The sequence below is a fragment of the Cnephaeus nilssonii genome (genome assembly GCF_951640355.1).
Source record: "Cnephaeus nilssonii genome assembly, chromosome: 7".
In the NCBI taxonomy this organism is placed as follows: domain Eukaryota; kingdom Metazoa; phylum Chordata; class Mammalia; order Chiroptera; family Vespertilionidae; genus Cnephaeus; species Cnephaeus nilssonii.
The window spans coordinates 29,948,916-29,974,818 of NC_137078.1; the positions used below are offsets into that span (position 1 = coordinate 29,948,916).

General features: G+C 40.3%; 1 protein-coding gene across 1 annotated transcript in view; it reads right to left on the reverse strand.

Moving 5' to 3' along the window:
* The window catches only part of PRL (prolactin), a 40,144-nt gene extending 17,313 nt beyond the window's left edge, over nucleotides 1–22,831 (reverse strand). Inside the window, exon 1 of the mRNA XM_079778429.1 lies at nucleotides 22,673–22,831. Coding sequence (XP_079634555.1) covers nucleotides 22,673–22,772 — 100 coding nt within the window. The 5' untranslated portion in view covers nucleotides 22,773–22,831. The remainder of the gene's footprint in view (nucleotides 1–22,672) is intronic.
* Between the last annotated feature and the right edge of the window lie 3,072 nt (nucleotides 22,832–25,903).

Here is a 25,903-nt window from a genome sequence, read left to right on the forward strand (position 1 = left end):
TTAATCCTAATCAAATGAGCAAAAGGTAAGCTTTAAAAGTACTAGCAAAATTACACCTATTTCAATGGTGGAAGGAAGTATGAGTATGTAATTTTTTCATGGCTTATAGCCAGAAATCAATAGATATAGTCAAGGTGATTTTTTTAAAAAGGAAAGGTGTCCACACATGATGCAAAGTTTCCATAGTCACTGGAAGAATGGAAAACATTATAAAACTTCTAACACCTCAGGAAAAAATATCACACAAATATTCATGTACACATGCACACACAGATAATACACATGGCATTCCAAGTAACAAAAGATAGAAAGCAAAAGAAACATAAGCAAAAAACATATAAAATTAGAGGCCAGAATAAGATCAAACATCAAATATTTATTAAAATACTAGAGGCCTGGTGCACGAAATTCGTGCATGCGGGGGGGAGGGGGGTGTCCCTCAGCCCAGCCTGCACCCTCTCCAATCTGGGACCCCTACTCCCAGTAGGATCGGGCCTAAATGGGCAGTCAGACATCCCTCTCACAATCCAAGACTGCTGGCTCCCAACTGCTAACCTGCCTGCCTTCCTAATTGTCCCTAACCGCTTCTGCCTGCCAGCCTGATCACTCCCTAACCACTCCCCTGCCAACCTGATTGATGCCTAACTGCTCCCCTGCCAGTCTGTTTGCCCCTAACTGCTCTCCCCTGCAGGTCTGGTACTCCTAACTGCCATCCCCTGAAGGCCTGGTCACCCCTAACTGCCCACCCCTGCAGGCCTGGTGTCCCCCAACTGCTCTCCCCTGAAAGCCTGGGTCCCCCCAAACTACCCTTCCCTGCAGGTCCTGTCACCCCCAACTTCCCTCCTCTGCTGGCCTGGTCACCCCTAACTTCCCTCCCTGGCAGGCTTGATCACCCCCAGCTGCCCTCCCTTGCAGGCCTGGACCCTCCCAACTGCCCTCGCCTGCTAGCCTGATCACCCACAACTGCCCTCCCTTGCAGGCCTGGTCCCCCGCAACTGCCCTCCCCTGCTGGCCATCTTGTGGCGTCCATCTTGTGTCCACATGGTGGCAGCCATCTTTGACCACATGGGGGCAGCCATCTTGTGTGTTGGAGTGATGGTAAATTTGCATATTACTCTTTTATTAGATAGGATAGAGGCCTGGTGCACAGGTGGGAGCCGGCTGGTTTGCCCTGAAGGGTGTCCTAGATCAGGATGGAGGTTCCCTTGGGGTGTGGGGAGGCCTGGGCAAGGGGCCTGTGGTGGTTTGCAGGCTGGCTACCCCTCCTCCCCGGCTACCCAAGGCCCTGGTATCTGGGATTTATTTATCTTCTATAATTGAAACTTTGTAGACTTGAGCGGAGCCAAGCCTCCTGCTTGCTCCGTGGCTGCAGACATTTCTGTTGGGATTTATTTATCTTCTATTATTGAAAGGCAGGCCAGGGCTGCAGGAGCTTGGCTTCCTCCATCGTCAGGGGCAACCCTAGCCTCCTGCTCTCTCTAGCTCTGTGGCTGCCACCATTTTTGTTGGGACTTATTTATCTTCTATAATTGAAACTTTGTAGCCTGGAGTGGAGGCCTGGGCCAGCCATGACGTGCAGAAATCTTAGCTTCCTCCATTGCCAGGAAAACTCAAGCCTCCCTCCTGCTCTCTCTGTGGCCGCAGCCATCTTGGTTGAGTTTATTTGCATACTCGCTCCTGATTGGCTGGAAGGCATGGCTTGTGGGTGTAACAGAGTGATGGTTAATTTGCATATTACTCTTTTATTAGAAAGGATATATATACTAGATGCCCGATGCATGAAGATTCGTGCAGAATGGGCCTTCCTTACCCTGGCTGCCAGCACAGACTTTGTTCCGGCCTGGAGTCACCCCGCTTTCCCACACTGCCCAGATGCCCAGAGCAGCTGGGGCGGTGCGAAACGCCTGCGTCATCGCCATGGCAATGATGCAAGCTTCCCGCCCCCAGCTGCTGGGTGCCTGTGTATGCAAATTAATCTGCCACCTTTGTTGGGTTAATTTGCATACCCACTCCTGATTGGCTGGTGGGTGTCATGAAGGTACGGTCAATTTGCATCTTTCTCTTTTAATAGTGTAGATAATGTGAGGTGAATAACCAACATGCAAGATAGGCATGTATGTTTTTCAAACAGCTCTGAAACACCTATAATAAATGGCATTATACTTGGCCATAATGAAAATGTAACCATTTTGTAAAAATTAGAACACATAACAATAACAGCATATATGTTGTTCAGTTTATTTTATTTTCTCTTAATAGTCATCAATAATTATTTGATTGCCAAATCTAAATAATTCATTTAGCCCTTAGCTATCTCAACATTTTTTGGACATTCTACCTTGTATTCTCCTCATTGGCCATCATATTCCCTGTCATGACTTTACCTGTTATGTCCGTGAGGATGATCCCAACTCTATTTTTCTTTTCCTGACTTCTAAGCTGCCATCTACCTGCTATACCTGCTATATATTTCAACCTATATGTCTTTGATCAGAATATGCCGAGTTATTAAAAGAAGTCCTGACATTCAGCTTTTCTTAAAGTCTATCTTCTCAGTTGCTCACACTTAACCTCTCAGAGTTGTGTTTCTTATCTTTTCTTTTGTCTCCCTTCATTCACACTCATCCAGTTGATATGTTGCAATAATCTGGCCTCTTTAACCTCCATAAACTTTTCTTTCTTCCTATCTCCAGGTCATTTTGACCTGAATATTTATAATCACTTTTCTTTCATTTCCTCCTGCCTATGTCCATTTCAATTTTAACCTTTTTATTCATCTAGGTCGGAGATTAATCATCAGGAATGGCAACTTCTGAACGATCTCTAATTTGTTTAAGTCATTGTATTTAAGATCAGAGGAACCACTGAGTAAATATAACCAAATATTTCATTTTACAGGTGAAGACAATGAAGTAAATATATTTAATTATTGACAGAACTGGCACTGGAACTCCATATCTTTTGCCTACCAAAAAGGGTTCTTTTTCTTCCTGCCTTCTTTATCATATTTATGCCCACTGAGTTTCTTATTCCGCTCATGGCTAAGTCTTGGTGAAAAGATACAGATGTGACTTTGAAGACATATTGAAAAACATGTTACTTCAGGACAAAATGCCAAGGTAATTGGGTTTCCAAAGAAAGAAGAAAGAAAAATAGAATGCTTTAAAAACTTAGGAGACTTAAAGGAATCATTGCCACTCTCAAAGTGTGTAATTTTAAATCATGTTATAAAGACAATGCATTTGTTAGAATATTTCTAAATGAATTATATAGATAATGAATGAAAAACTATTACTTTTATTTTTTTTCAAATCGGTCTTTGGTTTATCTGCCATTTTGGTTTCTAAGAATTATTTTAGTAAGATGAGTCTTGCATATGTCATACACTCTTCATTTCACTTGACACTTCTACATCATTAGTAGCATGAAAGTCAGAGAATTCGTGTAGATTATAAGAAATAAAAGGTTATCTGTCAACCACTTGATAGAAGCAATATTATTATCTTTATAGGCAATGTGGCATTTGAATGTTCTTTCTTCTACAGGTCATTTTGTACTCATACTTTATAGGATTAACTTAATAGGTGAGGAATCAGGTATTTCTTCCAGAAAGGGCACTCATTTTATAGAGAAAGTAAGAGAATAAATATAGACCATAAGTTTCTGTTAATAACTTGAATAAGAGAAAGACTTTACTTTGAGTCGCATATGAGAATAGAGACAATTTGGATAAATGAAAATCATGAACACATATAGGAAACAGCTAAGAAATTGTGAGCTGTTTGCATGTTTGGTTTATAGAAAGCTTTCTCATTAAAGCCACATCAAGTATATAGGAACACATTTATGACTTAAGCACATTTTTGGAAGATAAGTATGTGAAGTAACTATATCTTCCAAACTCTTGTCTACCTAAATTAAGTTTAAAAGTAAAGTACTATTCATATAATTCAATCTAAAGAGAACTTGAATCTCAAATGTCAAGACAGAAGATTTGCCCCTGTTATTTTTTCAAGTGATTTCAACAAGTATTCATTGCATTTGCTTGTATAAATCTGTATCTTATTTTTGTCCAGAACCTTTTACATTTTTGTTTATATGTGAAAAAATTCAGTAATTAAGAACAGTCTCTCAAATAGTTTGCTAGGCGTTGTAGACTCTAAGTAACTGTTAGTGAAATCATTAATAATTTTTACTTTTCAAATACCCCAATGACCAAAAAAAAAAAAAGATGATTAATATAGTGAAACATTTCTTTTAGTACTCTAATCAGAATATCCTATAACATGCCCACTGATGAGTACAGTGTTACTTGAATATTCTAACTTTATCAATCTGTAATTCACTTTGACTCACTGTGTCTGGGGAGCAGTAAATGTGTATGTGTATCTGTTCTGAATTATACTAATAAATGTTAGTCTCATTGTATATCATGAAAACATACTATACTCAAAATTTATTTGAATTCCACATCAGGATTTTAAAGTTTTTAGATAATGTATCTTTTTTAAAATTACATATAGCATTTCCATTATTTCAGGTATTTCTTGCAATACAATGCAAAATAATAATCCCATAAAAATGATGCCATGGGAGTTCTCAGTGATTCTGCAGGAAAGTCAAGGATATGAAAGTGGAAAAAGGCAGCTTTTGATGGGTTTAAATTTTTTATATAACATTTATATAAAATTAAAGGTGAAAAACTTAAATCTAGATAGCATCTTATCACCCAGGCCCATTTCCACTGATAACCACTGCTTCCTTCAAAGGTTAATTAAATTATAAACGCACATCCGTAGAATATTTGTGTGTTTAAAAAAAGTCATTAAAAGTGCAATATACCTTCCTGTTTGGCCAATTTTAATGAATATATTTGCATCTAATACTAGTAGCCCACCTTTAGAGCTTTCCTGCTCATTTTCTCTGCCTTTATCCTAAGCAGCCAGATTTCCAAGGTTAAGACCAAAGGCTTTGTGAAAATGTCATGAGTTTGTCCTTGTCAAAAAAAAAATCTCAGGAAGTCTTTCCTTATAGTTTACTTCAATGTCATTTTGAGTAAAGGAAATTTTATATCCTAAACATAAAACCCAAAATATTGTTTTATAACATTATGAAACAATTTATTATATACATATATTTTCCTTTCAACTGACACATTTTAGCACAGTTCATAAAAAATGACATTAAAACTGTTTTACTTTTATTACAACCCCAAATTGCAAGTTTATATATGTATTTTTATTTTTTAATTTACAGTTAATATTCAATATTATATTAGTTTCAGGTGTACAGCATAGTGATTAGACATTTATGTAACTTATGAAGTGATTCCCCTGATAAATCTAATGTCCCCCAATACCATACAGTTAATACAGTTAATACAATATTATTGACTATATTCTCTCTGCTGCATTTTACATCCCGTGACCATTTTGTAACTGCCAATTTGCACTCCTTACTGCATTTAGCTTTTTTACCTAGCCCCCACCACTCCTCCCCTCTGGCAACCACCGGTTTGTTTTCTGTATCTATGAGTTCTTTCTGTTTTGTTTGTTTGTTTATAAAACTAAGCCACTTTATTTCACCATACACAAGAATAACTTCAAAATGGATTAAAGACTTAAATGTAAGACCCCAAACTACAAAATTCCTTAGGCAGTGAACTCTGTTACATTGCTCTTAGTAATACATTTTTTAATAGGTCTCCTCAGGCAAGGGAAACGAAGAAAAATAAACAAATGCCACTGCATAAAGCTAAAAAGTTTTTCCACAGCAAAGAAAATCATCCACAAATCAGAAAGACAACCTACTGAATGGGAGAAGATATTTACCAATGATGCATTCAATAAGGGGTTGAGATCCAAAATGTATAAGAAACTCATACAACTTAACACCAAAAAGAAAAGCAATCCTATTAAAAACTGGACAGAGGACCTGACTAGGCATTGCCCAAGAGATGACATAGACACATGAAAAAATGCCCGACATCACCAATCATCAGAGAAATGCAAATTAAGGCTACAATGAGATATCACCTCACACCTATCAGAATGGCTATCATTAAGAAAATCAACAAACAACAAGTGTTAGCAAGGATGTGGAGAAAAGGGAACCCTTGTGTACTATTTGGGATTTCAAATTGATGCAAACTATGGAAAACATTACAGAGGGTCCTCAAAAAATTAAAAATAGACCTACTATAGCCCTGGCTGCTGTGACTCAATTGGTTGAGTGTCATCCTATGCATCAAAAGGTAGGGAGTTGGATTCCTGGTCAGGGCACATGCCTGGGTGGCCTGTTCCATCCCCAATAGGGGGCATGCAGGAGGTAGCACATCAATGTTTCTCTCCTTCTCCCTTCCTCTCTCTCTAAAATCAATAAAAACATAATTTCTTTAAAAAAAAAATAGAACTACTAGCCCTAGCCAGTTTTGCTCAGTGGATAGAGTGTGAGCCTACGAACCGAAGGGTCCTGGGTTTGATTCCGGTCAAGGGCAAGTACCTCAGTTGCAGGCTCCTCCCCGGCCCAGGTCCAGGTGGGGGCTTGTGCAGGAGGCAACCAATTGATGTGTTTATCTTACATTGATATTTCTGTCTGTCTTTCCCTCTCTCGTCCACTCTCTCTAAAAATCAATGGAAAAATATCCTCGGGTGAGGATTAAAAAAATAATAATAATAGAACTACCATATGACCTAGCAATTCCATTTCTGTGTATTTATCCAAAGAAATCCAAAACACTATTTGAAAAGACACATGCATGAACCACTATGTTCATTGTGGCATTATTTGCAATAGCCAAGATAATTAAACCAATGAAAGTGTCCATTGATAGATGAATAGATAAAGAAGAGTGGGTACATATATACAATTGAATATTGCTTGGCCATGAAAAATAATGAAGTCTTACCATATTTGACAACATGTATTGACCGGAGGGTATTATTACTAAGTGAAATAAGTCAGATAGAAAAGGAAAAATACCATATGATTTTCCCTATATGTGGAATCTAAAAACAAAATAAACCAACAAATAGGTTTATATCTTAAGCCTTATCATTTTAGAAAGGGTTATGTGGGAGTAAACCCCAAAATTTAGGATGAAAAAATATGCTTTTTCCTTGCAAAAAGTGTATATCACTGTTTGTGAAGGAATTATATATATTCATGCATAAATAATTAAATAAGAAAAGGGAGCTTTGAATTATACTGTTGATGTAACTTTTGATTTACTGAGGCTGTCCCTACATGATTGTGACAAAATAGTCAATTTATTTCCAAGTTTGATGAATATGATTTATCATGGTTCGTGTAAGTTTCTGATTTCTGCATGTTTCCTTCTGCTCATGAAGCACTATAAACTAGTAACAGCCAGAAACTTCCAGTTATGTCTAATCCTGCCAAGGTATCATGAAATCAGATAGGCCAAATAACTGATTCGTAATAGTCACCTCTCTGAACAGGACTGACTTGATGATATATTGAATAATATTAATGTTTGTTGAGTCCTGGCCGGTTTTGCTCAGTGGATAGAGCATCGGCCTGCGAACTGAGGGGTCCCGGGTTCGATTCCAGTTGGGGGAACGTGCCCGGGTTGTGGGCTCGATCCCCAGTGGGGGACTTGCAGGAGGCAGCCGATCCATGATTCTCTCTCATCGTGGATGTTTCTACCTCTCTCTCCCTCTTCCTTCCTCTCTGAAATCAATAATAATAAAAAAAAAATTATATTTATTTATATATTTATTTTATTATATATATATTTTTATTATATGTATATATATATCTTTATATATATATATCTTTAAAAAGAATATTCTTTGAATCTTTCATAAAAGAGACTATAAACAGTTGTTCTGATCATCTATTGCTACACAAAAATTGTTCCAAAATTTAGTGGCTTAGAACAACAACAATCAATTTACTGTTATCTCTTGTGGTTCCTGCTTGGGGTCTTTCATGCAGTTGGGTGGTGGCTAGGACTATAGGCATCTTGAAAGCTTCTTCACTCAGATGTCTGGTAGGTGATGTTGACTGTCATCTGGGATCTCCACTGACCTTGTCCAGCTGAACACCTACTCATGGCCTCTTCATGTGCTCTGAGCTTCCTCACATTATGGAAGCTGGGATCCAAGATGACCAACACAAACCTTGTAAGTTACATAGCAACACTTTCTACATGGTCACCAGCATGCCCAAATTCCTGGGGATAGATAGACCCATTTATCAATGGGAAGAGGATGCCATTGCAAAAAAAAAAAAAAAAAAAAAAAAAAAAAGGTGTGTGGAATGGAAAATTCTGTGGTGTCCATCTTGGAAAATACAATCTACAATAATAATTAAACTATAGTGAGGATAGTGTTTATTCCTTAAATTATCCTGCAAATGAGCTTAGATATTTACCATAGAATTCATAATTTTTACTTAACCAGAAGCCCATTTGCCCATTCTCTTTAGGGGTTGCCAGACAGTGTCAGAGTCCTCTTTTGGCCCCCCAAAAACCTATATCTAAAACTTTGTTTTGAAACCTGGGCAGTAAGTCATGTAAAGGAAAGAATATCAGAAATAATAATTTTGTTCAGGGATCAGTGAACTTTTTCTTGAATAGCCAGATCGTAAATATTTTAGGCTTTGCTAGTAAAGAGGTCAAATAAAGGATATTATGTAGATACTTATAAAACTATTTTAAAATGTAAATAATATTCTTAGCTCATGGGCTGTACAAAAACAGTTTGTTCAGTAGGAGTTGGCTTGTAAACTACAGTTTGTCAACCTCTGGCCTAGATCATGAGACAACAGTACAAACCAACATTTTCAAGCCCATGAATCACTGTTCATTTGGTTGTATGGATGTAGAGGTAATGCAAGTCTGACTTTGTCTGCACTGATCACTGAACATATTTTGCTTACGGATTTCAATTTTAATTGCTGACAATTTCTGCAGCCTGGCTTGGTGAGTCTTTCATAAAACCTACCAATTATTTTAAGTTATAAAACTAGTGTGGACGTAAGTCCTAGATATCCAGAGGAAAAAATAAAGGAAAAAAACAATGTTCAGAAAATCCAATTCCTTTTCATTCTTCTTTACTTTTTAAGATAAACCTTAGTTAGGTACAGAGGAAGTGTTATTAATTCTCTTAACAATTGAGTTAAAATTAGTAATCTAGTTACTATTGTGACTAAATCAATGCTTTATAGGTCCCTTTGAAGTGTTATAACTTAGTACAACACAAGTATAACACACTAAATATTAAAAAGACACAATGCAAAAAGAGTTTCACTAAGAGTATAATGCCAGTGATTATTCTATTGGAACTAAATTTACTCACTTCCTTAGATTTGATTGAGGTGATAGTCACTGTCTTGACAATGAGTCTTTATGACACTTCAGTTTTTAAAAATATTTTAGTAGTTACTCTACAGATGACAATATACACTCATAACTTTTCATAGGCTAGTTAGCATTAATAATGTAATGTTCTTTTGTACATAAACAGTAGAACATTGATAGGTCCATTGATTACCCTCTTCATCCTTTATGCTATAGGTATCATATATGGTACATATACTCACACTATTCAACTCAAAATAATGTTACAGATTTGCTTTAGACAGTTATATATGCAATACAGAAATCCTATATAATAAAAGCCTAATATGCAAATCGAGCGAACAGTGGATCGAAGGGTCGCTATGACATGCACTGACCACCAGGGGGAATATGTTCAACACAGGAGCTGCCCCCACCTGCAGGCCAGCCAAGACAGATGCCAGCAGGGGCCCCCTCACAGAGGGAGGTGATAGGGAGGTGGGGACAGGGCTGACAAACTGGTGGCGTCAGGCCAAGGTGGGTGCCAGCGGGGGGCCCCCAATTGCCCACTGGTCACCCCACAGATTGGCCCTGATTGCCGGCCAGGCCTAGGGACCCTACCTGTGAATGAATTTTGTGCACTGGGCCTCTAGTTAAGAGATAACATAGTATTACATATTTATCAATAACTTACCATTTCTAATGTTCTCTATTGCTCCCCAGAGATTCAAGTTTATCTCAGGAATTATTTCCCAATATACTGAAAAATTTCCTTTAGCATTTCCCATATTACTGGTTTGCTTTATGACAACTCTCTCATTTAAAAAATCTAAAATGTCTCCTCTTTTGCTTTCACTTTTGAGGGATAACTTTGCTCAATATAAAATTCTTAGTTCATATTTATTTTTCTCTTCAGTACTTTGAATATGTAATTCCAATGTCTTCTAGAGTCCATAGATTTAGATGAGAAATCAGTACATATTCATTGGTCCTCTGTGTTTAATGCGTTATTTTCTTCTTGTTGCTTTCAGAGATCTTCCTACTTTTTTATTTCAAACTAGAGGCCCAGTGCATGATTTAATCATGCACCTGGTGCACCAGCTGGCTGGCTGTCCGCTGGTGCACCAGGCCTTCCGAAAGCCTCCGGCGCAGTGGAGGCTTTCGAAAGGCCTTGTGCCGGAGCAGACAGACAGCCAGTTCCCCCGCTTTGGCTTTTGATCGCGTGGGAGCTGGTGCAGCCATGGCACAGATGCTGAGCTCGTGGCGCCACTGGCGCCGCGAGCTCAGCGTCCTGCTGGCCCAATCAGCTACCCCGGCCACCCTGAGTCCCGCCCCTGCGCCTCCTGCTGGCCCAATCGTGGGTGTAACGGAGTGATGGTAATTTACATATTACCATTTTATTATGTAGGATAATTTGACTATAATGTTCTTAGGCATGATATTCTTCGAGTTTGTAATACTAGGGTGACATTAAAATTCTTATATCTTTTGTTTTTTTAATTTTCACCAATTTGATAACATATTGGCTATTATTAATTCTTATATTTTGCCCCAAATTCTCCTTTCCTTCTGAGATGCCAATTAAAAGTAAATTGTACCTTTTTATTTTCCCACTAGAGGCCCGGTGCATGAAATTCGTGCATGGCGGGGGTGTGTCCCTCAGCCCAGTCTGCACCCTCTCCAATCTGGGACATCCCTCTTACAATCCAGGACTACTGGCTCCCAACTGCTCGCCTGCATGCCTTCCTGATTGTGCCTAACCGCTTCTGCCTGCCAGCCTGATCACTCCCTAACTACTCCCCTACCAGCCTGATTGATGCCTAACTGCTCCCCTGCCAGCCTGTTTGCCCTCAACTGCCCTTCCCTGCAGGCCCGGTAGGCCCCAACTTACCTCCTCTGCCAGCCTGGTCAGCCTTAACTGCCCTCCCCTGCAGGCTTGATTGCTCCCAACTGCCCTCCCTTCCAGGTCTGGTCCCTTCCAACTGCCCTCCCCTGCTGGCCTGATCGCCCAAAACTGCCCTCCCTTGCAGACCTGGTCCCTCCCAACTGCCCTCCCCTGCTGACCATCTTGTGGTGGTCATATTGTGTCCACATGGGGGCAGTCATCTTTGACCACATAGGGGCAGCCATCTTGTGTGGTGGAGTGATGGTCAATTTGCATGTTATTCTTCCATTAGATAGGATTAGATAGGATAGAGGCCTGGTGCACGGGTGGGGGCCAGCTGGTTTGCCCTCAAGGGTGTCCCGGATTAGGGTGGGAGTTCCCTTGGGGTGTGGGGGCGGCCTGGGTGAGGGGCCTGTGGTGGTTTGCAGGCCGGCCATGCCCCCTGGTGACCCAAGCAGAGGCCCTGGTATCTGGGATTTATTTATCTTCTATAATTGAAACTTTGTAGCCATGAGCGGAGCCAAGCCTCCTGCTTGCTCGGTGGCAGCAGCCAATTCTGTTGGGATTTATTTATCTTCTATAACTGAAACTTTGTAGCCTTGAGCGGAGACCAAGGCAGGCCAGGGCTGCGGAAGCTTGGCTTCCTCCATCGTCGGGGGCAACTCAAGCCTCCTGCTCTCTCTAGCTCTGTGGCTGCCGTCATTTTTGTTGGGATTTATTTATCTTCTATAATTGAATCTTTGCAGCCTTGAGCAGAGGCCTGGGCCAACCAGGCAGGTGGACAGCTTGGCTTCCTCCATTGATGGGGAAACCCAAGCCTCCTGCTCTCTCTGTGGCCGTAGCCATCTTGGTTGGGTTAATTGCATACTTGCTCCTGATTGGCTGGTGGGCATGGCTTGTGGGTGTAGCGGAAGCATGGTCAATTTGCATACTACTCTTTTATTAGATAGGCTAGGTCCCTGAGGCTCTGTTCATTTTTTCTTAATTGTTTACTTTGTTTTTCAGACTAGGTAATTTCTATTGTTCTACCCTTAAGTTTATTGACTATCATTTCCACTCTTTAATAAAAAAATAGTAGATATTTTACTTTTCTGGAATTTTTATTTGGTTCTTTTTCATTTAATTTTTCTACTGAGATTCCTAACTTTTCATTTATTATGAGCATATTTATCTTTAAATCATTGATCATTGTTATAATTATTGTTTTAATCTTATTTTACTTAAATAACTCAGTCATCTCCAGTTTAAACTCTGCTAATTGTCTTTTCTTTTGATAATGAGTGACAGTTTCCTGGTTTCTTTCATGTGTCAAGTAATTGTGTATTGCACTCTTGTTATTTTAATGATACCTTGTGTTTGGATTGTGTTCTAGTCTATTGAAGAGTATTGCTTTTTGTTTGTTTTAGCTAACAATTAACAAGACTCAAATTTCAAACTCCATCTCTTGGGTGGCAATTCAAACCTTAGTTCAGTTATTTCATCCTCAGCTGTGTAGCTTGGAGCCAGCCACACACACACACACACACACACACACACAGATCAGACAGAAATATACACAGAATTTGGGGCTTCTCTTCCTTGGGTCTTCCTTTTTGAAATTCTCCCCTTACTTTCCAGTGGCCACAATGGCCTAAAATAAGTGTGGGGTTTCTTTCAAAGTTTTAGCCACTCAAATGAGCATTATTGCACTTTTCCTGCAGGCCACAAGCCATGCAATACTGGAAGATCATCCTCGTTACTCCTTTCTTCTGAATATTGACTGTCCTCTACAAGTTCCCTGCATTTGGTGTTACTCTCCAATATGTTCAAGTATTTTTTCTTTTCTTTCCTGCTTGCCAGCCTTCCTTCCTTCCTTCTTTTCTTCCTTCCTTCCTTCTTTGCTTACTTAATTCCTTCCTTCCTTTCTCTCTCCCTCGCTTTCTTTCTCCTGTCCATATCTCTAATTTTTGCTTCCTCTCCTTTTTCTTTCTTTCTTTTTCCCTAGAATTCATAGTTGTCATCAGCAGAAGGATAGGCATAGTAGGAGATTCAAATACAAGTAAATTTGAGAATGATAAATCCACCTTTAAAATCCAACAAAACACAAATCTTTTGCTATTGGACACTAAACAATATAAACATTCCCATGGTTATAGGATAACCATAATCTATTTTACATAATGTAATGTTATTCTCATTAGATAAAAATAATTTCCAATAGAATTTAAAAAATATTTACTCAGTTTTATTTTCATGAAAAAGATATCAAAGGACAAGCAAATGTCCTTTTTATCTAAAATATATTTATATTATTATTTTTAAATATTCACATTTTTAATATCTAATTATAAGAATGATTTTGAGAAGAGAATATTAAAAAATATGTCTGCAAAATCTGCAGTACTCAAGCTGCTCTAATTTTCATGCTGTCATCAAATTTTAATTAACCTTGATAAACTTTTGGCCCATGAAACTGAGAAAGAAAATATTAAGTACCTGATTTTAGAGTAGAAGTATAATGTAGCTAGTGACCTTTGAAAAAGAGCAGAATTCAAGACTAAAGTGAACAAGAATTTAGCCTGGGCAAAAACTGATAAATGAGAGATTTTATCATCCTAAATGAGATCTGAACATGATTGTTCTTCCACTTTATCAAAAGAGTTGTAAATACATTAAGGGAGAGTTATGGGCACTTACTAGGTTTCCTGCATTCTTAGTCAATTGGAGATGGGCATGGTATCTAAAAAAATTGTTATTTATATTTTGGTGATGAAAATGGAATAAATGGTTTTCAAAAGGGAGGAGTGACTTTAAAAAAAATATGTGCCTATATCTCCCAACAACATATAAGAGCTTTATATATATTAGAGCATATATATATATATATGCTCTCATATATATATATATATTAGAGCATATATATATATGAGAGCATATATATATATATAGTGTGTGTGTGTATATATGTATATATATACATATACATATACATATACTATATATATATAGTGTGTGCATAAATACTCATATTTAATCCCTACATAGTATTTGTGACCTTATCTAAATTATGTTTTATATGTTTAAATAAATATAGCAAAATATCCTAAACCCTAGTGTAATCATTCATTTGTAGATAAGCACATATATAATTTTGTTCATCAAAATATTACTTTATGCCTGGCTGGTGTGGCATAGTAATTGAGCATCAACCTATAAACCAGGAGGTCATGGTTCGATTCTGGTCAAGGCACTGTTAGATTTGTGGTCAGGGCACATGCCCAGGTTGCAGACTCAATCCCCAATAGGGGGCATGCCAGAGGCAGCTGATCAATGATTCTCTCTTATCATTGACTAGAGGCCCAGTGCACAAAATTCGTGCACTTGGGGGGGGGGGATGTCCCTCAGCCCAGCCTACACCCTTTCCAATCTGGGACCCCTCGGGGGATGTCTGACTGCCAGTTTAGGGGATTGGGCCTAAACCGGCAGTCCGACATCCCTCTCACAATCCGGGACTGCTGGCTCCTAACTGCTCACTTGCCTGCCTGCCTGATTGCCCCCAACCACTTCTGCATGCCAGCCTGATCACCCTCTAACCGCTCCCCTGCTGGCTTAATACCTAACTGCTCCCCTGCCAGACCGATTGCCCCCAACTTCCCTCCCCTGCCAGCCTGATCTCGCCCCCCACCTGCCCTTCCCTGCCAGCCTGATCGCCCCTAACTTCCCTCCCCTGCAGGCTTGATCTCGCCACCAACTGCTCTCCTCTGCTGGCCAATTTGGTTCTGATTGGTTGATTTCTATGCCAGTCAGTGTCAAAAGCTCCGCCTCCTAGGCAGCCATTGGCTCCTCACACTTCACCCAGATTTGGATCTGATTGGTTGGTTTCTATGCCAGTCAGCATCTCTGGGCCTATCAATGGGGCCTGATCAGAAAGGCAGGGCTGATCAAGCAGCCCCGGTGGAGGTCTGGAGAGAAATGGAGGTGTGGCTGCTGGCCAGGCCTGGAGAGAGGCAAGTGCTGATCAACAGCTGCCACAGAGGCTATGGATCAGACCCTGCTTCTCTCTTCAGGCCTTTCTCTGGGCCTGATTCATAGCCCCCTCAGCAGTCAGTGCTGGGTCACTGTGCCTGCAGTCATAGCAGTCAGTGCTGGGTCACCATGGCAACCCAGCACTTACTGCAGGACTGACTTCCAGTTGGTCAAGCCTCCAGTCATTGTGGATGTGATGGACGCAGGGTTTTTATATATTAGGATACTTCTATCTCTCCCTCTCCCTTCCTCTCTGAAATAAATAAAAATCTATATGTATAAAAGCCTAAGTGACCATTACAATGTAATGACCGGAATGACCAGAATGACCAGTTTCTATGATGCACACTGACCACCAGGGGGCAGATGCTCAACACAGGAGCTTCCCCTCAGCCCGCAGGCCTGATTGCCAATGGGGTCTGCAGGCCAACCTCCCGGACTCTCTCTCTGGGCAGCAGGCCCCGATCGCCCGATTGGGGCCCGGCCCCCAGGCTGGGATGGGGAACTGAGGGTGGGTGGTGGTGGATGTTGCCTCTTTCCCAGGGGGCCTGAGGGCCAGCTCCCTCCTCAGCGCCAGCAGCCAACCTCCCAGGTCCCTCCCCCTTGTGTCTCCCCCCAACTGGCAGGCCCCAATTATCCTGCCACCTGCCCACCACAGTGGCAGTTGGCCCCTCCCCTGATTACCTGATTGGGGCTGGGCCCAGGCTGTGATGGGGAACTGGGGGTGGATGGCGGCAGACACGGCAATGGGGGAAGGAGTGGTGGGGAGGTGGGGAGGTGGGGAACCGCGTGGTGGCAGCATGGGCAGTGAGGGAAGGAGGAAGCGGGGAGGCGGGGAGGCAGAGAGGAGGGGAACCTGATCAGCCCTGATTGCCAGCCAGGCCTAGGGACTGCATGCATGCCTGAATTTCATGCACCGGGCCTCTAGTTAATAATAAAATTCTCCCCAAATCAATTAATGCTACCATTTTAAAAAATGTTTTCTATTCCATATTTTTGAGATCCCCTGCTCATTTTTCAGGTCAATGTGCTTCATTTTTGAAATTGAATTTAAAGAATAATGGGTCATCAAACAGTAGCACTTACCTTGCTTTTCATATGCTTCATTAATAAGAATGTGAATATTAGTTATTGGTCATTGGGGCTATTCCAAGGCCCATGTTATAGCTCACTGTGGGATAATTGCTCCTGAGTGAAGGATGTGCACCATGGACTGAGAATAACCAAACAAATAGGTGGAGATAAAAGAAAGTAATGATGCCAGGGAGACATGGAAGGCCTTTGTTGCTCTGGAAGAAAAGCTTGCTATGACTGTCATCTGGAGTCTAATCTTCAGATTTATTAAATCTCTTCTCTTTCTTTCCCTATTATAAAAATTGAGTTATTTGTGGATTGTTGTTTTCTTGTGTGTGATTTTTTCTTATTTTTTTCTTTCTATTTAGTTGTATGTGTTCCTTGTATATTTTGGATATTAACTCCTTATCAGATATGTGGTTTGCTAATATTTTCTCCTATTCCATAGGTTGCCTTTTCGTTTTGCTGATGGCTTGCATTTCTGTGATTTTTAGTTTGATGTAGTCCCACTTGTTTATTTTGCTCTTGTTGCCTTTGCATTTGGTGTCAAATTCTTGCATTGGGGAGGGGTCCCTCAGCCCAGCCTGCCCCCTCTCACAGACTAGTAGCCCTCAGGGGATGTCCTACTGATGGCTTAGGCCCGCTCCCCATGGGGAGTGGGCCTAAGCTGCAGTCTAGCCTCCCTCTTTGGGAGGTGACCAGGATGATCAGGGGAAGGTGCCAGCCCCATCACCCCGCTGCTGCTGCCACTGCCAGCCACCGCAGCCACCAAGGTGTTTTCATCAACACGGACTCCAGTCCCTTCACCACGAAAAAATGACACCTTTCTTTAGGCATTTTCAAGATGTGTCTTTCATAGGATATGACATTTCTTTCTTTCTTTTTTTTTATCCTCACTTGAGGATATGTTTCCATTGATTTTTAGAGAGCTTGGAAGAGAGAGGGAAAGACAGAGAGAAATATCACTGTGAGAGGAACACTTTGATCAGTTGTCTCCTGCATGAGCCCTGACCTGGACCCCAGCCTGGAGCCTGCAATCTAGGTACATGCCCTTGATCAGAATCGAACCCAGACCCTGCGGTCGGCAGGCCGAGGCTCTATCCACTGAGCCAAACAGGCATATGACATTTCTTAGCCCCTCCAGCAGCTGACCTTTGTTTTTTCCTCCAGTAGTGTGGTAGAAAAACCCTAGATCACCTTCTTGGATTCTTATTACCCAAGTTACCAAGAACGGTATGAGTGGCGGCGTACAGAAAGCTTAGCCAATAAGCGGTCAGAAAAGGTGTTTCCTCTGCAGCTCACGCACAGAGGCCCTCCTGCGTTGTGTCTGCTGGGCTGGGGGCGTGCTGCCTGCCCAGACGCCCTCCCTCCCTCCATGGCCAGGGCTCGGGACGCTTTGGGCGCTGCCATCTTTGTGATGGAGTGACGGTTAATTTGCATATTACCCTTTTATTAGATTAGATAAAGAAATACATAAAATACATCAAGTGCAGCACAATTGCTTTTGTCTAGAAGGGCTATGAGAGTTTTCATGATGACCAGTCACTGAAGGATGAAAGTTTTTGACTTGGCAGTAATATTGTTTTCCTTGACACCTCAGGCTCTAAAGGTGAAGATACAAACAGGGAAACTTGCTCTTATTTTGTCATTACCACCTCTATGATGCAATTTTGAATCCCTTGATCAGAAGTCTCATCTGAAATGGCTGCTGTTAAAGTTTCCATCTCTTACATAGTACATGTTTTATTTTAAAAATATTTGTATTATCAGCATTATAAATGGAATTTAAACTGATTTTTCGCTTAGTAGATTTTATTTTGTACTGTTCATATTAAAGTCATAGAGACTTTGCATAATGTTTTTTTTAATAATAATAATTTGACCAGTGGAGAAAATAGTGGACTAATAGGCAGACCTGTCATGCACCTCATCCTAGGGCCAGACTGGAAATACAAATAAAACAAAAATTCACCTGGAATTACCAACTGAGGTCCAGCTGAGGAAGAGATATATCAAGGAAGAACAGAAAACACTTGGAGACTAGGAGGAAGGGCAAGGTCATGAGAGGAGCTGACCCGGCTGCCAGGGCCGGCAGGACCACAGGTTGAGAGAGGCTGGGGAGCTGAGCTAAGGGAGGGTATTTCCCTGAGAAGACAGAGGCCTGGAGCTCAGGCTGGGCTCCGCAGCCCCCCATGCACCAGAGCCACGACCAGTGGCCCACATAACATCCAGCCAGGGTAGAGGTTGGAGCTGATAGACTAGAGCCAGTTGGAGACAGTCGGAGAGAAAGCCACAGTTACATTTTTTTGTTGTTGTTGTTATTTGAGTTTATTTTATTTTTTTTGCGTGTGTGTGTGTGTGTGTGTGTGTGTGTGTGTGTGTGTGTTTAAACCCAGAGCACAGAAGTTCATTTGCAGCTACTCACCCGAGGGTTTGGTGCAGGGAGGGAGACAAGGACTTGAGGTGCCTAAGGAGAGGGAAGCATGGCAGGGACATGTGGAAAACCAGCAACCAGGAGTATTAGGTCACAGAACCCGCAAACCAAAGTGGCCATTTTTCCTGAGGAGCAAGCTGCTCCCAGTAGCCACAGGGCAGGAAAAGAAAAAATCTTGCCCTGGGTGATACAGGCTGTGCCACCTCAGGAGCCCTGCATTTTGACCTTTTCAGAGGAAACAGAAATCAGAGGCCAAGCCTAAAGGTTTGAACAATCTCAGGAGCATCAAGTGACTGGATTGGAGGTGGGGCCATCCGCCACACTGTCCTGCGAACCAGACTGGTGCTTTCCCCACACAGGAGAACGGATAAAAAGTCCAAGTTTCCAGCAGACCCCACAGGTCTCCATACAAGGATCTCTGTCCAGCCGAGGACAGAGCAATATTTTGGCCACTCACAGAGGAGTGAGTACCTTTGGGACAGGGAAACACATCCTCCACATACCCTGAAAGCTAAACAGCACCTCCCCCGCCTAAAACCCTTTCAGAAACAGTCTTTTGAGTAAGATTGACAGCAGACTAGCAGGCAAAGGCAGGAAGACTGAAGCCTAGGGAACCAGGGGAAGCTTGCTCACCCAGCCCTGAGAATCATGCTGCTAACAAACTTACTTTAGAGGGCAGATTGGCCCTCCTGTTTGCAGCCACAGCCTGTGAAGATAGGCACAAACAATGAATTGGTAGATCACTTGGAGGTTCAAGCAGGTTGCTGAAAGCAAAAATAGGACAGTTCCTGACAGTGGTTAGAACCTAAGTACCTCATAGGAAACCCACAATTGGCAGACAGAACAGAAGAGTAGGATCCAAAGCGAATTCCCATGGGGCACTAAACTCGGCCACTTAACTTTTTTTTTCCTTTCTCTTCCCTTTTTTCTTCTCTTTTCTTTTTAAAAATATTATTTCTTTTCTTTTTAAATTTATCTTCTTTATCTATCTGCTTTATTAATGTTACTATTCTAGTCTCTGTTGTTTCATTCATATATCTAATTTTCCTCTTCCTATTTCCTACTAAATTTTTTTTTTCTTTTTCAACTACTCATGATTTTTTTCTCTCTCTTATATTTTTCTCATAATTTTTCCTTTTCTTATTTTAGGTCTATTTGTTTTCTCCTCTTTTTTCCTTTTCAATTTTTTCTTTTCTTTTCATCCTCCTTTATTTTAAATAGTTTTCCTGCCCCTGTTTTCTTGATTCCTTATTCTTACTTTCTTTATTTCAGCTCTGCATCTACATATTTCCCCCACCTTTTTTCTGTTTTTTGTTTGTTTCTTTTATTTTCTTCTCATACTTTTTTTCTTTCTTAGCAAATCAGATCCAGCAATACATTAAAAAGATCATACACATGATCAAGTGGGATTTATTCCAGGAATGCAAGGCTGGTATAATATTCAAAAATCAATATATGTGATACATCACATATATAGATTGGAAGAAAAAAATCACATGATCATATCAATAGATGCAGAAAAAGCATTCCACAAAATCCAACATCCTTTTCTGATAAAAACTCTCAGCAAAGTGAGAATAGGGGGATCATACCTCCACAAAATGAAGGCCATATATGACAAACCTACAGCCAATATCATACTCAATGGGCAAAAACTAAAACCATTTCCCCTAAGAAAAGGAACAGGACAGGGATGTCTGCTTTCATCACTCTTATTCAACATAGTACCAGCCATAGTGATCACATAAGAAGAAAAAATAAAAGGCATACAAGTTGGATTGGAGGATGTTAAGACTTTCATTATTCACAGATGACATGATATTGTACATAGAAAACCCTAAAGACTCCACCAAAAAACTACTAGATTTAATAAAAAGAATTTGGCAACATAGAAGGATACAAAATTAATATCCAGAAGTTGATGGCATTATTATACACCAATAATGAACACTCAGAAAGAAAACAATCCTATTTACCATTGCAACAACAACAAAAAATAAGCTACTTAGGAATAAACTTAACCAAGGAGGTAAAAGACTTGTATTCAGCAAACTACAAGATGTTAAAAAAAAAAGATAGAAAAGATATGAATAAGTGGAAGAACATACCATATTCATTGATTAGTAGAACCAACATCATTAAAATGTCCACACTACCCAAAGAAATCAAAGGGAATGTAGGGGTGGGTGGGAGGATGGGGAGTGATTGGCTGGGAACCTTATATGCATACATGGACACAGACATTCAAGTGGTGAAGGGCTGGGAAGGGTGGGTGTGAGGTGAAGGGTGTCAGTGCAAAAACAAACAAACAAACAAACAAAGGGAACATCTGTAATACTTTCAACAATAAAGGGGCAAAAAGACTAATGTGTAGGAAGGAGAAAGAATATCATCTGCAACACAAGGAAAAGAAACTTTCATATCACTTCTGTAGTTTTGTATTTATCTTAAATTAGAAAGAGCTTATTTAAAAAAAAAGAAAAGAAAAAATACTTTGACCATTTTTGAGTTGGAAAAAATCGTTGAGATGACCTAATCTCTCTCTCTTTTCTTTTTTCTTACAAAGTGTGAACTACATCAGACAGTGACCATTCTGCAACTTACACAATCCCTGGGAAGTCAGACCACAGACTCTTTTTAATGATTCATCCATCCCAATACTCAACCCAAACTGTTGGAATTTCTGATGAAACATACCTTGAAGTTTGAAATCACTCCAAAAAGTTTTTTTTTTCCTTTTTTTTTCACAGCATTTAAAAACCTTCTTAGTCTAGTAATCCCTAATATACTTCACATAGTTATTAAATGATGTTAGACCTAATTTTTTTAATGTAAGCTATCTTAAGTATTTAACATTTCTTATGTATTTTACTTTATACTCTATCTTTGGTATATTTCAGGATATGAATTAATAATGATAATTGAAATTATAAAGCTCCATAGTTTACAAAGCACTTTTATTTGGTCTTTCCAAGAATGTTGTGATAAACAGGGAGATGAGATCTTCATACATTTAGATTAAGAAGGAAGAAATTTGGGAGGAGGATGAAGTTATGTGAACTGAAGGGTCTGACAGAATAGGAGATGAATATGAGAGCATAAAAGAATGCAATGTATATATATTTCGGTTGCCAAGCAATATAGCAGATGTATCTGTCCAGAACAGTTTCCCTTTTCTGATTTGCTAATTTTTATATCAAAATCAAAACCCCTTATTGTTTGTGACTCTTGCCTAGTCAGATGGTTATCAAATCACATGGTGACCTAGCACTGGGGGTGCACACAGACTTTTATGAGTGAAAACAAGCCTGTATTCACATAGTGGGTATCAATCATTCTTAGGTTTTACCCTCTTTGCCTCCAATATCCTGTGTTCTTCCTGCCTGACTGCTCCATCTCCCACTGGGTAAGCAGTGGAGAGAGCTGAAACACATATCTATATTAAGAGCTTAGGGATAAAGTAGAAATTACTTCTACTCAGGTAGATCTCAGAGAAAACATTTCCCCATTTTATATCTCCAATGAGCACTGCTGAAGGAGTTTTCCTGTCAAGAGGCAAGAAAGGTAACTGCTGTGCTCTCCTTTTCCCATGACCACATCAAAATTACAAATAAACTATAGGACAACCATCATTGAAAATGAGCTGAAGTCTAGCTGAACAGAAGTCCTACAACCAATGATATAAAGAAGAATCCTCATGGAAATAGGTAAGAGGGAAGGAGACGTGGAACAGGCTGGTCCCACACCCAGGTGAGGGGGTTAAAAATGAAGAAGGATATTTTAGCTGCAGAGATCACCCCTGAGGAATGAAGGATCCCAGCTCCACACTGGGCTCCCCAGCTCAGGGTTCCAGTGCCAGGAAGAGAAGTTCCCATAACTTCTAACTGTAAAAATCAGCAGGAATTGCAGCTGAAACAGAGAGCTTCTAGAGATCCAGGTATTGTTCTTAAAGAGCCACACATGGACTTACTTGCTGACAGATTCACTCGCTCTGACATCCAGTGCTGGAACAGCAGCTTGAAAAATGTGAGGGACATATGGAGAAGAATTGAATTGTCTGGCTTCTCCATGATGACTGGAAGGCAGCTTTCTTCCAAATGGAAGTGCTGCTGGCAGAAGGCTTTGTATCTTTGCTGAGCCCTCCCTCTGCATGCACAGGCAGGTGCCATATCTGAGTTTCCATCAACCTGGTTAACACTAGTAGCTCCGCCTTAGTGATTTCTTGAGACTCCATACCACTCAACTTGTGGGCCACCCAAGCCATGTCCAGTGATTTTTTTCTATACAAATGGCCTGTCCCGGTTTATGCTGCAGACTTTCCTTAAATAACTCTGAGGTTCACAAACCCAAAAAAAGTGGACTCAGTGTGCCTCATACCTCTTGTTAAGTGGCCTCAAGCCTGGCATTAGGGGTAGCCAGCCTCAGTTCATAGCTTAACTTCTCCCAGGTACCACCAAGCCCAGAATAAGTGGCAACCAACTATAGATCACTTTGCAGCTCATACCAGGTGGCCCAGGGCAGAGCAAAAGCAGTGGCTGAACTTGACCTGCATCAGAGTTTCTCCCCAAAGGTCCTAGATCCAACACACCCAGTGGCCAGCTTCAGACCACATGAGAGTACCAACTAACCTGTTCCACAAACAACAGACCCAAGGGCAGACTCAACAGGCCCCAGAGCTCCACTAAAACAAATCCTGATCCTTGGGCTCAGCCCTTGCACAACAGATCCTTTGCTATAGTCACAGCCAATTCTCACAGATAGTCAGCGTGAGGGTTCATCCCTTCCACTGATGTGCCAGCAGCCTATAACAGGAGGGCAGACACAATCCACACAAGGGACATTCATGAAGCACTTGGCTCAGATGACTAGGGAGACTGTGCTACTGTTCCCCACAGGACACTGACTACATAAGTCCACTCTACAAAGACTGGAAGACTTAGCAGCTCTACCTAATATATAGAAACAGAGTGTCAGTCAAAATGAGAAGACAAAGAAACATGCCCCAAATAAAAGAACAAAACAAACCTCTAGAGGGCGGAAAACTAAACAAAATGAAGACAAGTTATCTAATACATGAAGAGTTGAAAACACTCATAAGGATGCTCAATAAAGTGAGTGAGAACTTTTAAAAAGAGATAGGAAACATTAAAAAAGGAGATAGAAAACATAAGAAAGAAACAGAAATGCAGAATACAATAACTGAAATTAGAAATATGTTAGAGGAAATTATTAGTAAATTGGATGAAGCAGAGAATTGAATCAGCAATTTGGAAGACCAAGTAACAAAAAACACATAACCAGAACAACAAAAAGAAAAAAGAATCCAAAAAAAATTTGAGGAAAATTTTAGGGACCTCTGAGACAACTTCAAGAGTACCAACATTCACCTTAAAAGCATCAAGAGAGAAGCAGTTAGTTACCTACAAAGGCACTCCAATAAGGTTGTCAGCTGATTTCTCAAAGAAACACTTTAAGCCAAAGGGATTGGCATGAAATATTCAAATTGATGAAAAGCAAGGATCTGTAAACAAAACTACTCCATCCATCAAGGATATCATTTAAAATTGAAGATGAAATAATGAGCTTCCCAGACAAAAACAAAACAAACAAACAAACAGAAAAACTTCAGAAACAAACAGAAAGAGTTCATTACCACAAAACCAGTAAAACCAGTATTGTAAGAAATGTTAAAGAGCCTGTTTGAAGAAGAAGAAGAAGAAGAAGAAGAAGAAGAAGAAGAAGAAGAAGAAGAAGGAGAAAAATTAAAAAATAAAATAGAAAGAGAATCTGGTCTACATGGCTCAGTGGTTGAATGTCTACCAATGAACCAGGAGGTCAAGGTTCAATTCCTGGTCAGGGTGCATGCCCAGATTGCCAGCTCGATACCAAGTGTGGGGCATGCAAGAGGCAGCCTATCAATGGTTCTCTCTCATCATTGATGTTTCTATGTCTCCCTCTCCATTCCTCTTTGAAAGAAAATATATTTGTGTGTGTGTATATATATATATATATATATATATATATATATATATATATATCCTCTCTAATAAAGGAGAAACATGCAAATTGACCGCACCTTCACTTCTCCCACAAGCCACGCCCACCAGCCAATCAGGGCAAGTATGCAAATTAACCCAACCAAGATGGTGGTTAATTTGCATATCCAGGGAGAGCTAAGACTGAAGACAGCTTAGAAAGAAGCCAAGTGCTGCAGAAGGGAGCGAAGCTGCGGAGAAGCAAGCAAGCAGGGTGGCAGAGAAGGGAAGCAGGCGGGGCGGGGAGAAGGAAGGGAAGCAGGTGGGGTGGGGAGAAGGGAGAGAAGCCGGAGGGGCTGTGGAGAAGGTAGGGAAGCAGGTGGGGCAGCAGAGACTGCAGCAGGAAGCTCTATTGCAGGAATCTTCCTGCAAGGGGCCTCTAATATATATATATATATATATATATATATATATATATATATATATATATATATATAGAGAGAGAGAGAGAGAGAGAGAGAGAGAGAGAGGAACATATGTATGAAGAATAAAATGGCAAAAAATATTTACCTAGCAATAATAACCTTAAATGTAAATGGATTAAATGCTCCAATCAAATGACATTGGGTACTTGAATGGATAAGAAAACATGACCCATATGTATGCTGTCTATAAGAGACCCTCCTTAGAGCAAAAAATACACACAGACTGAAAGTGAAGGGATGGAAGAAAATATTCCAGGCAAATGGAAATGAACAAACAAAAAAGCTGGCAGCAGTGCTTATATCTGACAAAATAGACTTCAAAACAAAGGCCATAACAAGAGATGAAGAAGGTTTCTACAATACTAAATGATATAGCCCTTGTAAACATATATGTACCAACATAAGAGCACCTAAATATATAAAAAAAATCTAGGTAGATATTAAGGGAGAGATTGACAGAAGTATAGTCATAGTAGAGGATTTTAACACCCCATTATCAAAAACGGATAGAGAATTTTTTTCCAGATAAAAAATCAACAAAGCAACAGTGACCTTAAATGATATACTAGATCAGATTAATTAAATTGACATTTACAGAACCTTACATCCCAAATCAACATAATATACATTCTTCTCAAATGTACATGAAAAATTCCCAAAGATAGACTACATGTTAAGACACAAGATAAGGAAAACCAAGATGGCGGCATAGGTAAACACCTAAACTGCTGCCTTGCACAA